The 16,085-nt window shown below is 42.6% G+C and overlaps 1 protein-coding gene across 1 annotated transcript; it reads right to left on the bottom strand.

Moving 5' to 3' along the window:
- Positions 1-792: 792 nt before the first annotated feature.
- Positions 793-12,633, bottom strand: LOC127007160 (nuclear apoptosis-inducing factor 1-like). The gene is made up of 6 exons (XM_050877854.1): positions 12,620-12,633; positions 12,244-12,503; positions 10,286-10,593; positions 9,282-9,416; positions 3,468-3,582; positions 793-1,326 (listed from the first exon to the last, which is right to left on the bottom strand). Exons 2-6 carry the CDS (start codon positions 12,480-12,482, stop codon positions 966-968), a joined length of 1,158 nt encoding a protein of 385 aa, XP_050733811.1. The 5' UTR covers positions 12,483-12,503; positions 12,620-12,633; the 3' UTR covers positions 793-965.
- Positions 12,634-16,085: the final 3,452 nt, after the last annotated feature.

Here is a 16,085-nt window from a genome sequence, read left to right as displayed (position 1 = left end):
CATCACTTAGTTGTGTTGCTGCCCCCACAGGAGACAATACTTCATGCTCATCCGAAAAGGTAAAGGTACAGTGGGGGAATATGCTATAACTGTGCATGGCCTCAGTGCCTCATCTCTATTGCATTGGCCCTTGAGCCATTGCCCCAGGCATGTGTGAACTCTGAGTTACCACAGTTTACCTCCTCCAGGTTTCCCCAGGGACCCATTTATTGACCAGCCCAATAGGGAAGATAAATAGCTGGGTGAGCTGCTTGCCAACTGCCCAGACAGAGGAGTTTTTTGTGTTCACTGAAGCAATGAGTCAAAAGAAAAGATAAGAGTGGATACTTCAAACAAACATTCACAGACCAGTGTTTACAAAATGGAAATGGCTGAGGATAAATTTAAACAATATCTCAGGCTGTTTCCCAATCTAGTCACTGAAACTATCATTGAACAAGCTATCGAGGATAAAGATACCAATCAGTGCAAAAACCAACCCGCACTCTAGAGGAAACCATCATCATTTTGTTTAACATTCGTTTTCACTCTTCCTGAATGGTTGGACTCTAGAGGAAACCGTCCAAGTGAATCAAGAAAGAGCTCCGGGGGGCAGCATGAGACAAGAAAAGATGGCGCCACTATAAAAAAACACTTGCCTGCACCATGACGGGCTGGGGCCGACTACCACCCAGGCCCCTCAAGAAGGCCTATCGATGCTATAGGCCGACATGTAAAAAAGAGAGAGAGAGAGAGAGAGAGAGAGAGGGGGGGGGGGGGGGGGCTGGCCGTAAGGCAAATGAGAAACAAATGTACTTCCAAAATAAGTATATTTATAAAACGGTACAAGTTACTGTGTACTTTCATATGGGAATGGCACTGGGGAGGCTGTGTAAGGGGCTGGGGAGACTGTGCAAGGGGCTGGGGAGGATGTGTAGGGTACTGGGATGTGTGTGTAGTGTACTGGAGAGGCTGTGTCCAGACCTTTACAATTCTTCCTCTTCTGCTTGCATAAGGATGTCCAGGAGGTCCCTCTTCACCCTGTTTTGCTTCCTCCGAGTCAGTTTTCTGGTCAACTCGCATAAACTGAGGAAGAAATAGTCCAAATCGTCTTTCCGACTAGAGGTTTCTCCTCTTTCCTGGATGTGAGTATTGACCTTCTCCACGTCACTGGCAGCGGGCAACTTCACTTTAGCTACGAAACGGGTCTGACATGCATCTTCTTGGCTAGAGGTGAAGGGAGGAGCAGAAGGCGTTGGGGTTTGCGTTGCCGTTGTTCTTTGTACAGTCGTATCACCTCCTTCCTCACCATATTCTTGTTGACTCTTCTCATTGTTTGTGGTAGGCCTAAAATAATAATTATTCATGATCAGACCTATGTTTGCAATGTCTTTTAAAACATATTTACATAGATATTCAGACCACACAGACCCTATGGGCCAGACTAAGTGGTCTCTTCTTAAACCTGAGTGAAATCATATTAAATTTAATGCTACCAAGACTTTGCATTTCTACTTTGATGAATATCAAGTTGAAGGAAGTGGCAGTTAAGCTTGCTTTTAAATTAATCAATCGTACCGCACTGGACCACTGAAGGTGGAAGTTTATTACATTCTGAGGGATGAAAGGGTTATTGCCTATTGGAAATATATGAAATATATATATTTAATATCATAATTGTATTGAAAATGTAGACTGAAAGAGAGACTAACACTATACCATCTTACTTCTTGGAAAGTTTTAAATGGCATTGTACTGGAAATTAATCTGAGTACATTCATCATCATCCATGATGCTCACTTCCTGCCTCTCCATGTCAAACCCAGCTTTTTTCTCCCCATCCCTCTTTGTGCAGTTCTCAGCTTTCTCTTTAAATATTTTGTGAGACAAAGTTTCTGAGCCATATGTTAGGAGTGGCAGGATACACTGATGGCACACCTTTCCCTGCAGGGACAATGGCAGATCACTATTCATGACATTACTGTGTTTACCAAAAGCACTCCATCAAAATTCTATTCTCTTTCTGATTTCTTCATCAAGGTCTGAATTTGCACCACTTCTTTAGCTGAGATATGTGTTCCTCCACTCATGTTTTGTTCTCCATTATTATTTAGTACCTTTGTTTTCATGATATTCATCTTTGGGCCTACTTTCAGACTCTCTCTGTTGAATTCCTTGATCATTAGCTAAGTTTTCCTCAGACTCACTTAGAAAGACCATCATCTGTGAATCTTCCTTAGCATAATAAGTATAATCAGTACTATGGTCAGTGTCACGTTACCTGACATGAAAAATCTTTTAGGGATGGACTCACAGACTTGGCTCTTTGCTTGTGTGACGGTCTCTGCACCGCTCATTGGCCTGTTGTTTACTAGATCTAAGCTGCAATAAATTCCGTTTTCCTCGACATAGCCTGTTTTCTCTAACTCTGTTACCTTTTCAAATCAGCAATGTTGGTATCTAAATATAGTTATTCTTATAATCGCTCTTCCTTGTAGCTATTTAATACCCACAAATAATGGAGATACATTTCAGGATTAATGACAGCACAATGAAAGAGAAGAGAAGGTTCTTGCCTTAGGGCAATGTTTACATTATGGCTACGTAGCATCACTACACATTATGTCTAAGTCAAGACTAAAAATACACCAAAAAATCTTACAATAAATGAGTTAATGAACGACATTGTGCAGACTGTAGCCTAGCCCTTTGTAGTAGTGGAAAAAGTAAGGGAAAAATTTCCAGCCTTAACAGGCCTTAAAAATATCAAGCTTACAGCTTCAGTTAAGGAAGGCAGTGGCTGAGTGGTCAGCTTGTGGTCGCAGTGTTCAAAAAGACGCAGGTTCGCATCCCGCTTGCTGTGACAAACAAGCTGGCAATTTTTCAGTCATTGCCGAGTGGCCTAAGACTACCCACATGCTGCCCTGAAGACCATCTATCAATCCAGACTTTAAATAGTCTCAAAAAGAGGATCAAAGATGAGCTCCGTGGGGCATCATGAGCCAAGCAAGATGGCATCACTATAAACACTTGCCTGTGCCAAAATGGGCTGGGGTTGACCAACAGGCTCCACCGAGAAAGCCTACCAGTGCCATAGCCCAAATGTAAAGTAAAATAAATAAATTTTTTAAAATTTGCTGAATATAGTCCATTTACGTGCAGTTCTGACTTACTTGGTTTCGTTATGAATGTCGTTCATATATATCTTTGATAATTTGCCACACATTACATTATAGTCTGGTACCTTACAACTCTAAAAGGGTTTGGTAGAAATACAAAGTCAATTAACGGCACATTCGAACAAGTTAAGAACAAGCCAATGAGAGCACAAGACTGTCACCCAAGCAATGATGCCAAGTCTGTGAGTCCTTCCCTAAAAGATTTTCTGTGTCAGGTTATGTGACATCGACTATAATATATAACACTGCTATTATTGTTTTATATTTTGAACATACTTACCAACTGTAACATTAGCGAAGTAAACTTACTTTGTTGTGTTCATGAAGGGAGTTACACATTCCGTTCCTTTCTCAGGCTTGCACGTCTTGGCTGCCTCACCACTTGCTGTCATGTTTCGAGTTAGTAAGACTTGTAGCTCCTTGCCTGAAGATAAAAAATAATAAACTAATTTACCATACATGAATAATCTAGTTCCCAGAACATAAATCCCAATTATAACTCGTCCTATTCAGTCATTACTAGTACACTGCAAGATGGTCTTTCCCAATGGTATCCACCTCTCTCTGGTGCTGGTGTGCTCTATCCTGTACTGGCAAATGCTCTAACTTATTTTCTACACCTTGTTCTCTGTCTGCCTGACTTCTCTTACAATTTCTAGGTTTCCACTCCGTTGCTTTGGTTGTCCATCTGTTATCAGTTCTATGCATGATATGACCTGCCCAAGTCCATTTCTTACTATTGATTAATAGTCATTCAAATATATTGAACCTTTGACCAGTTTCTGATCCATGATGCTCACTTTATCTCACCATGTTATACACACCATCTATTACTCTTTGTGCGGTTCTTAGCTTTCTCTAAATATTTTGTGAGGTGCAAAGTTTCTGAGCCGTATGTTAGGACTGGCAGGATACACTGATTACAGCTACACCTTTTCCTCAGGAAGAGTGGCATTACTGTGTTCATTACTATATTCTTGAAATTACAAGATGATGGAAAACCAATACAGAAGAGCAGATCTTTGGACTCAGAGACAGTAGAGGTTCTGAAAAAGGCTGCTCAGTTTCAGACCTGCTCCTCCTCTTCTCTGAGGCCTGGCTACCCTCCCTTGTCATGGCACATGACAGCACTGTAGCACTCAACTGTGTGTAACACTGGGGACGGGACTTGTGGTGACTCTGATGCAGCTCGGTATTTCCAGGCACCTGCTGGAGCTCTTCAAAAACTTCCTGACTACGCAGAGTCTGAAAGTGGTGATAAATGGGACCACGTCAGCCAGACACCCAGTACAGTTCCACAAGTGTCAGTCCTGTGCCCTAGTCTGTGGAACATATTTCAATGATCTCCAAAGCCTCCATGTGGTATCAGGATGCTGAGGACTGGACACACACGGCTATGAACAAGACTGCAAACACTATACAGACCACCAACTAACACCTGAGGAACATCCTGGTCTGGGAAAGATGGCAGGTTACGTTTGCAGCCAAAAAGACGCAGGCTAAGGTTACCTTCTGTTGCAGCGAGAATGCCAGACTCCTGCAAAGCAAGCTGCAGTTTGGCACAGACATCCTAGACATCAAGGAGTCCATCGACATCCTGGGAGCGGTGCTTGACTATAAACTCAGCTTCAAGCAGCACCTGGAGGCAGTGGCATGCAAAGCTTCCACGAGGGTCACCCTCATGGAAGCTTATTGATGCTGATGGTCTCCTCAGGCTCTACATGCCCCAGGTAAGGCCCATCATGGAGGGCAGTCCCCGCACCTGGATGTCAGGTGTCCAGTGCCACTTCTCCATGTTAGTCAACAGTGTCAAGCAGCAACAACATGAACAGTGGCAGGAACAACTAACAACAGCTGAGATCCAACTTGACAGCCTGGACCACCACAAGGGACTGGCTTCCCTTACCATGCTGCACAATCCACAGCTGCAGCAGGTGCCACATCTAGCAGTCATGGGAGTCCCCTGGATTATGTTAGAATGGAGAATGAGGGCGGTGCTGACCAAGGTCGTACTTATCAAAGTACCAATGGGCATTCACAGCAGCAACAGCAGCCCTAAGGAACACCTTTGTGACTGCCATGGACATCAGGCAAAAATCTCTTTAGTGTTAAGGTCCCTGCCCACATCTAATGCCCCCAGCACCACCATAGCTGTGTAAATATACACATAGGAAAAATGTATACTAAACTACCCATATTATGACACAAAAGTGAAATTTGAGCTTGGTGTGCTTGACATTGTCTACTCTGGCAGTACATAACACACTTACAAAGCACATGAGACAGTCAATTTGCCAAGTGCAAGGCTGCAGGGCTCCCAGAGTGCTCTGATGATCATGCGTGCTTGAGAGAAGCCATGGCAAGAAACATGGTGGCGATTGTGGAAGCTATGCAAGAGACGTTGCTGGTGTTACTTGCCTTCGATCTAAAAAGCTTCGTTGAAAAACAACACAAGCAGTTAAAAGTCACATGGCTTTACATCAGCAACATGGCAAACAGAGCGTAGCATCACATCCAATTTGAAACAGCCTCTACAACCTGTTGATGGCACAGGCAAATTTTATTTTAATTGGCTGCATAATATATAAGTCTTGCTCAGCCCTTGCTTCCCCTGGTGATCCTCTTAACAGTCACTGAAATCAGGGTTGACTGATTATCTGCAGAGAATGTGGGTAATCTTGCACCACTTAATGAAGGCTGAAAATTGCCAGCTGGCTGCAGCATTACTTAAACCCAAGTCTTTGGGATCATGCTGACCACTCAGCCAGTGCTCCCTGTGAAGGAGTGACCCGGCGTAGTTAAATGGAGGTGAAGCGCCAGATCAAACCCCTCTTTAGGCCTGGTATCCCTCAGCTCCATGGGGGCAGACGAAATAAACAGAAGTAACGTTTTACGTTTAATCGTCTCCTCTCTCAACACACGGGAGAAGTGTAGCAATCCCGGCGAAGCGTCACACGGTGTCCACAAGGAGTCCCAGATGGAAAGGCCCAGGGGCCACTGGCAAGGTGGTGACGTGGCTGCGTGACAGTGTCGTGATGTCTGAGATGGAGGGGCCCCGGGTGGCACAAGTAGAGTGGAGAAGCAGCAGCGAGGTGAGGCCATGACGTCCAAGATGGAGGAGAGCGATGATGGGGGCAGCAGACTGGCAGGGCTTGTGTCAGCAGCAACCCTGTATGGCGGTGAGAGCTGAATGGGGAGCCAGGTAAAGGTGTTGGTGTTTGGCTGAGTCCCCGGGTAGCCTGGCTCCCACCTCTGCATTGGCCATCCACATCGCGTCCGGTCAAGCTGACTGAAGCAGGATCCGGATCGCCGCTTACTAGGTGAAGCGTGGATGAGTTAATAGTAGTCTTCCCTCACACTCCCCCACCCCACCCTGCAAATTATCATTCTTGAACCTTCTTGACAAGTAAATCATGAAACAGCAATAAAGTTTGCAATATTGTTCTCTTGTCTCACCATCATCACTATCACTGTCACGTGGTGATCACAGATGCAGCCACAACTGTAGCAGTAGTGGTGACTGTACACAGGACAGCATGGCAGGTTGAGCAAGGTAAAGGGAAGAGTGAATGGCAACTTCCACATGGCAGCCAGGGTGACCAGTGCCCCCTCCCAGCACCCGTCACAAACCACCTTGACCAAAGCCAGATTTCTATCCTGCAATCTTGCCAATCCTTTATGATGACTTATTCCATCACCAAACTACAGTGGAACCTCGGTTTTCATGATTAATCAGTTCAAAAAAGTTTGACGAATACCGAATGTACAAAAACTGAAGCAATATTTCCCATAAGAAATAATGTAAATCCAATTAATCCATTCAAGACACCCAAAAATAATAACAAAAAATATATTTTATAGAGAATAACTACTATAGTTTTACATACAGAAAACAATGAGAAATAAATATAAATGACTAATGAAATGGATAAATGAACATTTAACATCACTTTTACCTTTATTGAACTCTTGTTGGTGTATGGAAGATGGAAAGGAGGGGAGAGGGAGGAGGAGAGGTTATTGTTTGGAAGGGGAATCCCCCTCCATAAGGACTTCAGGTATCAAGGCCCCATCTGAGGTTACTTCCCTTCTTTGTCTTTTACTGGCCCCAGGACCAGCCTGAGAGTCACTCTATGCAAAAAGCGTATAGCTTGAGCAATTGAATATTTCGCAGTTCTTCTACTTTCACTTACAAATAAACAAATTGTATTTCTTATTAAGATAACATAATTCTCGCTCATACATTTCACTTTAAAGAATATATTTTACGCTGTAAATAAACGTGACGCCTTGCAGAATTACATCGCAACGTTAATTCGCTTGAACACCGAAGTCTTATAAACGTGTTTGTATCCGTAATTTTTTCCTTGTATTCGGGTCACGGTGGACTGAAATTCATGTATTTTACGTCAATGAGAATATACTAGCACTTCATCGTGCATAAATGATGATATAATTTCTAATTATGTCTCAAGGGAAAGGTTCAAGGGAGGTCTGGAGGTACCTTGGAAATGCAAAGTTTTCCTTCGAGGATGATGTTGGAAGACGAGCATATGGCTGTGAGTCATGAATGCATGGGATGCTTTGTGTGGGCGCTCAATTCCAGGAAATGAGTGGCCGAGTTTGGTACGGACCATTTTCAACAGTACGAAAACCGCGCGGGTGTATTGAAACTGGGACAAAATTTTGACGAAAAAAAGTCATCAAAAATCAAATCGAACAAAAACTAGAGCATATGAAAACTGAGGTTTGACTGTATTTGAAATCCTTTTAACACTTTTTTTCCTTTCTTTAGGCAGAAGAAAGGTAAGGAGAGAAACAAAAGCATATTCAAGCAATCAATAAGGGAATACACTGGGGGGCACATCACCTCACCCCACCCTACAATGTCAAACTTGTGGGTTTTCTGAGCAGGCTCCCCACCAATCCTCAATACTTCACAGCAGGATTCATCAACTTGCTCAAGCCACAAACTCTGTGGGCATCCTCTTGGCCTCCTTCATTTAGGGGTGTCTCAGAGAAATAACCCAGAGAGCAAGGTTGGCTTCTGGGTAGCGTGCCACATGCTCGTATAACCGCAATTGACAGTCACAGACTAAGCAGATAATAGGCCTCAATGCAGAGTCACAGTGTTACTGCCAGTTTGACACTTAAGTCATTCCAGTGATATCTCATGATTCTGTGTAGACACTTATAACCAAAGGCAACAATTATATATATTCATTTCTTCAAGCCACTATTTAGTGTCTATGTCTCACAGCCATACAGTGTGAAAAGTGGCATAAACAACTTGAAAATCCAAATTTTTGCCATTCTGGACAGGTTTCAAAAACACCAGAAACTTGTGTTAAGTGAGTCCATAACTCTGCAGGCCAAGCCAATGTACCATAAGACTTCTTGACATGACCCACCATGGTTCTGCACTAAACTACAGAAGTAAGTGAAATTTTCCAAGATCTCAATGCGCTTGCCTCACACATGAACAAACTGTACTTTTCATCCACTTAACTTCAAAACACCTGTACCTGCTGCCTGTCATGTGTTTGAAGATACCGTTAACTTAACTGAACACAAGAATAAGAAGTTATCAAATATATGTGCTCAGTAAATTTATATATGCTTCCTTCTTCTCAAATTTCATGGGGTAAGTGCTGTACAAATATCATTTTAAATAAGTTTGTAAATCAATGAGCACCACAAAAGGAAAACAAAATTCAATGTGTCTGAAATGTAAATGACCAGCTCAAGAAGCTCTCCGGCTCATATCTTGCCTAGCACCACACTACAGTAAATGTAAAAGCACAGTTGGAGAAATACACTATGACTGCGCTTGGCCTCAGTGCTCATCTCCATCTCAGAGGCCTTTGAACCTGTGGTGGGAGAAATCCCTTTCACCCGAGACATAGGTCAATTGTGACATCCAAGTTACTACAGCTTACCAGGTTTCCCCAAGTGCTCATTTAACAACCAGTCTAAAAGGAGGATGAACAGCTGGGTGGGCTGCCCTGGAGTTTGAGCCCAGGCCTGCAGATATAAGAAGGACTGCAAACCACTAGAAAACAAAGGTGCACACTACACTAACCATTAGACAACCTCAGAACAACCAAACAGGCACTGCCTCACCTGGTTCTGGTAAGACATCTTCAGCATCTTGAATGTTTGTTGTGCCTATGATGTCACTCACAGGAGTGCCTTGCAGGGTGGCAGCCATCACCTTCTCTACTGGGGTCAGCTCTTCTTTGGTGGTTCGTCCATCACCTGGAATTATAACCCTTCACGAAGCTGCAGCTGCACAAAGCCCAGCTCACTAGCACCTAGTTGCAAGAAAATAAACACCAAATATTAGGTGCAGCTTTTGGAGTGACAACTAAAGCATCATCATCATCTTCAGCCATTACTAGTCCACTGCAGGACAAAGGCATTTCCTATCATTCTCTTCCTCTCTCCACTATTTGCAGCCCAAGGGTTGGGAACTACCAGGCTGGAGGGTCTGCCATGTACTGCTGTACTCAGCCCAACAAGCCCTTTGGCCATCCATGGCTGATATAAAGCAGCCATCTGCTGCCATGATGGCACTCACCTGAAAGGGAGACTCAGAGAAGAAGTTCTTCAGGACTCAATAAGCAGGTCGGCATTCATTAGCATTAAAATGGCTCTCAACATCTTCAGCAAGATACCTGACATACCTCTCCTTGTCTCCTCAAGAGAACTCTGCTCCTACACGACAGAGCCCTATAACCGTACTGATTCCCAGCAAGCCTGGCAGTGAGCCTCTTGCTTCCTATCCTTCTCTAAGTACTTTTTAACTACTATTTTAAGTGATAAGATCTGATCCACACATCTCCTCCCTTTCTTAAAACTCCCTTGTTCATCACCTACATTTTTATTGCTAGTGTTGCTTTTCTCTCTTCAGCTCTTCCCATCATTCGTATTGGGTCGCTGGTCCTGCTATGTCATTTACTCCCAACATTCACATCCCGTTCCTCCCTCCAATCCAATCCCTGTCAAGTCTTCTTTTATGAAAACTATCCACCTCTTCCTTAGCCTTCCTCTCTTCCTCTACTTTTGCTATTCTATAAACTAAATATTTTTGACAAACTACATACATTTACAGCTGATTGACTTACCTATCCCAGACTGACAGGCTTTGAGATGAGCCACCTTCTTCTTCACCACTGATTTGAAGTCTACGTACTTCTTGCGGACCTCACCGAGCAGCCGCTTCCCGCTCCCCACCTTGTTGACGCGGGCAGTCACATGGGCCCAAGCATTTAGCCGATCCTCAACAGTATAGTTCTTGCTGTTTGGATGTTGCAGTATTTCCTTCCTCTTCTCTGCTTCCCTTATCAATACAAGCATCTCCAAATTCGTGAACTTAGTTTTTCTCAGCTTTTTTCTGTAGCCCACCTCCAACAGCAGAGAGGCGAAGTCAGAACTGTAAAAAATGTCTACAGATAATTTTGGGAATACCACATCATAAAAAATTGGCTACTGTGATTACTCAAGCTAGGTCAGCTGGTGTGATACTTCTACCCTTACTTGGGAACTTGGGGGCAAGCCAGCCTAACTAAATGAGGAAGGTTGCCTGTCAGGAAGGGCATCAGCGGCAATAAAACTACTGTTCCAACAAAAATTACCACAGTAAAAGCTAGCTGACTTGGAAAATGAAAATGACAAATCAGTGAAAGTGAGTTACACCAGTTTCTGAGCATTGATCTTACACACTAACCTCTAAGTGGTCATGGTCAAAGATTACCCTGGGACACATATTTCATGCACGGACATAAGCACAACAGACACTCATGGCTACCAGATGCCGCCAAAATCAGAATACCAAGTGTGAAAAATTAAATGGGATTTCACAGAGTGAATTATGAACTGATTGGATACATAAATAATGACAAGCTTCAAAGTTAGATAAACACTCCTTAACTCCCACAAGTATTAAATAACCATACTCACGTGATCCAGATGTGGTGGATCAGCGTGGAGTGGTACAAAAATTAATTTCCTATATTACGGATCCGCAACATGTACAGGGAATCTAGTGATATATTAGTCTCCCGAAAAACACACAGGAAATTAATAAAGTGTTCTTAGCCCGGGTGGTTGGTGGAGTGAACGAAGCGTTACGGAGATGGGTGAGTCGGTTGTTTGAGTTCCCTGTAGGATTTGTGGGCCATAGACAATGTAGATTTACTTGCATTGTACTTACCTATATACATATTTACAATAAAAAGTTAACTACGAAGGTTGTGGAAAGACGGATAGTATAAGCTAACTCGGGGAGCAGGATGTTGACGGGTCGTTGTTTGAAATCCAAGTCAGAGGTTTCGTGCCTCTGTGTAGCTACTTGTCTTCAGTTTTGGTAAAACTTCGAAGCTTCAACACATGACGGCATGTTCTGCAATGTCAGCGATACGTCGCTGGTATAAATGTTAATTCTTCCATTTTTATTTACTGTCATAAATTTATTTGAGTTATAATTTTACTAATTACCCGAAGTGCAATTTACTGCAAAAAGTGCATAATTTCTCCCTAGTGACAAATGATTTATCAAGGGGTAGTTTTATACAAAAATTTCCGACACCACCTTAACTGGTTTGGTTGGCCATTCTACACTAATCACCTCATATGAAAGTTTGCTTAAGTTAATGAGGACAAATGTATGTGTATGTTGATCTCTGTTTTCAGTAAGCTTCAATTTCCAGTCAGACTAATCTTGCAAAATCTAATAAATGTTACAAATGTACTTTGGTTAAGCAGACACAGAAGGGTCAAACAAACACAGCTAAAACAAACAGTCACTGACTTAAGAACAGAAGAACAAGAACTCTGCAAGAGGCTGTTAGGTCTATGCAAGGCAGCTCCTGTAAACCTAACCCTACTTAATCTTACCATCTATGTAATTATCCAATCTTCTCTTTAATGTATCTATCACATTAGCACTCACAGCATGACTGCCAAGTTTGTTCCACTCATCAACCATGCTGTGCCTAAGTTTACTAAGACTACATCATTATGGCAATCTGGAACTTGCATGTTGATATTCACTGAGGCACAACATACAGTTACAAAACCTCACCTTGGTCTTTTCCTGGCTCTTGCCTTTAATATTTCTTGCTGTGAGAGGGCTAAGAGTTCATCCGAGTCTGGTCTTTCGTTGTCTCTCGTCTGTAATAATTCTTGCTTTGAGAGGGCTAAGAGTTCATTCGATTCTGCAACAGTTAGTGTCAGGTGGTCCTCCTCTAGCTCACAGTATTCAATGTCTGGCTTTATATCTTCGATGATCACCATGTTGGAAAGAGTCTTAGTAGTATCCATTCTGCATATCCCGAGATAGTTCTGAAATCATGGAGGATATTTAGTGGATATAAAAATAAGTGTAATGATAAGTGATCCACATCCACATCCACATCCATATCTCCCTTACACAGCATCCACATAATCATCTCCCTTACACAGCATCCACATCTTCATCCCCCTTACACAGCATCCACATCTCCATCTCCCTTACACAGCATCCACATAAGAACATAAGAACATAAGAACGCAGGAGTCTACAAGAGGCCGGTAGGCCTGTACGAGGCAGCTCCTTTGACCCTAAGCTCCCGTGTATCTAACCCCACCTAATATCGCTGTCCATGAATTTATCTAGTCTATTTTTTAATGTGACAGTTGTATTAGCACTCACCACATGACTGCTAAGCCTATTCCATTCATCCACCACCCTTACACATCATCCACATCATCTCCCTTACACAGCATCCACATCTTCATCTCCCTTACACAGCATCCACATCTTCATCTCCCTTACACAGCATCCGCATCTCAATCTCCCTTACACAACATCCACATCTTCATCTCCCTTACACAGCATCCACATCTTCATCTCCCTTACACAGCATCCACATCTTCATCTCCCTTACACAACATCCACATCTTCATCTCCCTTACACAGCATCCACATCTTCATCTCCCTTACACAGCATCCACATCTCCATCTCCCTTTCACAGCATCCACATCTAAACAGCTCTTCCTCTTCTTCTGTAAACCTTCTTCAGACGCTGTGTATCCCTTCTTCTTAGTCTCTACACCTTGGTTTCCCTTCCTTTGTATCCTTTAATTATATTTCTTCAATTTCTCTCTTCGTGTTCAGCTTTACGCCTTGGCTTGTTTATATTCCTCCTCTTCTTCTTCTTGTGGGCTTTATTCCTTCACTAAGTCATTTTGTCTTGTTTCTCGTGTACGTGTCTTTGTTCTGCTTATATGCACTTGTATTGTGTGTATTTTATTCCTATTTTTTCAGTGTTAAATGTCTTCTTTTCCTATTTGAGTCCAGTGATGGGTGTGGAATAAGTCTTTTCAACGGCCCTTGCTACCATGTTCTTGTGTGTTTTTTCTTCTTTTTTCACTTGTATTGTCTTTTTTTTTTGCCTTTTCCTGATTTGCACGTCTATTTTCTTGCCTTTTCTTGACGTTTCTGCTTTGCACTTCCATTTTATTGTTAGTTTGACTTAGATATGTGAACCCGTTGCATAGTCAGTCTTGGTCTTGGTCTTGGTGCTGGAGGTCGTCACAGGAAGGAGGTAGCGAAATATAAGTAAATATAATAAACAATTGAGTGCCACAGTTCTTTCTAGTGACCAAAAAGCAGGAGTGACGTAACTGAAAAGAAAAAGAGAGAAATAGATCAAACGAGGAAGAAAGTTGAGCATCAGCTTTTTAATACGTATACTTTAGTGAAAGGAAATTTAAAGCCATGAAGTTTAGCAGCGAAGGTAAGAATCAAGAGTTACTCGCTGTTGCCTTAGTGATTGTTTACCTTGGTGATTGTTTACCCTAAGAACAGTAAAGAGAACTGTAAAAAGGCTAGGGATTGTTTACCTCATTGACTTTTCCTTGGGGATTGTGAAGAGCCTAGTGATTGTTTACCTTGGTGACTGTAAAGAGGTTAGCGATTGTTTACCTCAGTGATTGCTTTCCTTGATGATTGTGAAGAGGTTAGCGATTGTTTACCTCAGTGATTGCTTTCCTTGATGATTGTGAAGAGGTTAGCGATTGTTTACCTTGGTGACTGTAAAGAGGTTAGCGATTGTTTACCTCAGTGATTGCTTTCCTTGATGATTGTGAAGAGGTTAGCGATTGTTTACCTTGGTGATTGTAAAGAGGTTAGCGATTGTTTACCTCAGTGATTGTTTTCCTTGGTGACTGTAAAGAGGCTAGCGATTGTTTACCTCGGTGATTATTTTCTTTGGTGATTGTAAAGAGGCTTGCGATTGTTTACCTCAGTGATTGTTTTCCTTGGTGACTGCGAAGAGGTTAGCGATTGTTTACCTCAGTGATTGTTTTTCTTGGTGATTGCGAAGAGGTTAGCGATTGTTTACCTCAGTGATTGTTTTCCTTGGTGATTGTAAAGAGGCTAATGATTGTTTACCTCAGTGATTGTTTTCCTTGGTGATTGTAAAGAGGCTAATGATTGTTTACCTCAGTGATTGTTTTGCTTGGTGATTGTAAAGAGGCTAGGGATTGTTTACCTCAGTGATTGTTTTCCTTGACTTTAAAGAGGCTAGCGAATGTTTACCTCAGTGATTGTTTACCTTTTTTTAATTGGTGACTGTAAGGAGGCTAGGGATCGTTTGCCTGTGTGTTTGTTTACCTAAGTGATTGTAAAGAGGCTAGGAATTGTTTACCTCAGTGATTGTTTACCTTGGTGATTTTAAAGAGGCTAGCGATTGTTAACCTCAGTGATTGTTTTCCTTGGTGATTGTAAAGAGGCTAGCAGTTGTTTACCTCAGTGATTGTGGAGGTAAGAAGGCTGGAGGGGCCGGTAGCTGCGCCTGCTGTACTGTCAAATGAAGCCAGTTTTATTAGCCTCGGCCGTCACATTCTGGTAGGACCGTAGGGGGCAAGGCGGAGCGCGGCTGCTCTTACCTCATCCTACTACCCTATCCCACCCTATACCTCCAAGGATAGGTTTATACCCTCCAGATATGCTAAAATGGGGTCAATATGGATGACGGACAGTTCGCTATAAAACATCGCGCGGCTCCCTGCCTCTCCATCCTTCATACCTTCATTGTAGAGAGGCTGTAGGAGGTTAATCATTCAATGAGGTGTCTCTTCCTCGAGCATCTCTCTCAGAGTAACATTTCGCCGCTTATAAAGTTGTTCGCATCTCAAAAACTAGTGATTCGCCAAGGCCAATCAATACGGCAGTGTGTTGTGTGTGCACGAAGTATTTCATACAGCACAGAGGTGTCCTTGGCAGTGAGCCGAGCGTACTCCCGGAATAATACCATTGATTCGTAATGAAAGGTGTTGACACGGGCTATATACTACACTTAGGCATGCTATTCCATTGATCTACAAGCCTTGAATCAGCTTCCTCCTCTCTTGTGGCCCTTGCTCTTGGCTACTGAGAAAAAAATAAGAAATGCCGGTAGAGTTATCGTAGGTAGGAAGCGAGATATGGCCATGCACGTTAACACAGCCAATCTTAACCGAAATACCTTATCACTGATGTATTAATTGGCATGAAATGAGTGACGAAATTATGAGGAAAATGATACTTTAGCACCGAAATAGAGTCCTAGCCCCCTCTGCTCTTCTTCCCTAACGATCATTATCTTTATTTTCATTATCAGTGGCATTGGTAATTTAATTGGTAATAAATAAGTGTCAAATAGAAAAGGCAAAGAATATTGAATCCTAACACCCCCTCTTCCCCTCCCCCCTCCTCGGCTAGCCTACAGTAAGATTAGCCTAATGCAACAATAGAAATTATGTCTTTATTACCTGAGTGTTAGCGGGAGTCAGTGTTTAACGCGTAATTGCCTTGACAGTTATTGTTGTACTGCATATTCTTATTTCTTTGTTACCTTATTATTTGTTTGCTTAATTAACTTAACGTCGTGTGTTGGTGG

The sequence above is a fragment of the Eriocheir sinensis genome, chromosome 34, assembly GCF_024679095.1.
Source record: "Eriocheir sinensis breed Jianghai 21 chromosome 34, ASM2467909v1, whole genome shotgun sequence".
Lineage (NCBI taxonomy): Eukaryota > Metazoa > Arthropoda > Malacostraca > Decapoda > Varunidae > Eriocheir > Eriocheir sinensis.
This window is presented reverse-complemented; position numbering and strand designations above follow the sequence as displayed.

Coding starts and splice junctions, on each gene's coding strand:
- LOC127007160 (XM_050877854.1), bottom strand. CDS start 12,482: ATGGATACTACTAAGACTCTTTCCAACATGGTGATCATCGAAGATATA. Junction 10,594..12,243: donor AGAGCCAGGAAAAGACCAAG/GTGAGGTTTTGT, acceptor CATTTTTTACAG/TTCTGACTTCGCCTCTCTGC. Junction 3,583..9,281: donor AGATGTCTTACCAGAACCAG/GTGAGGCAGTGC, acceptor TTTTATCTTCAG/GCAAGGAGCTACAAGTCTTA.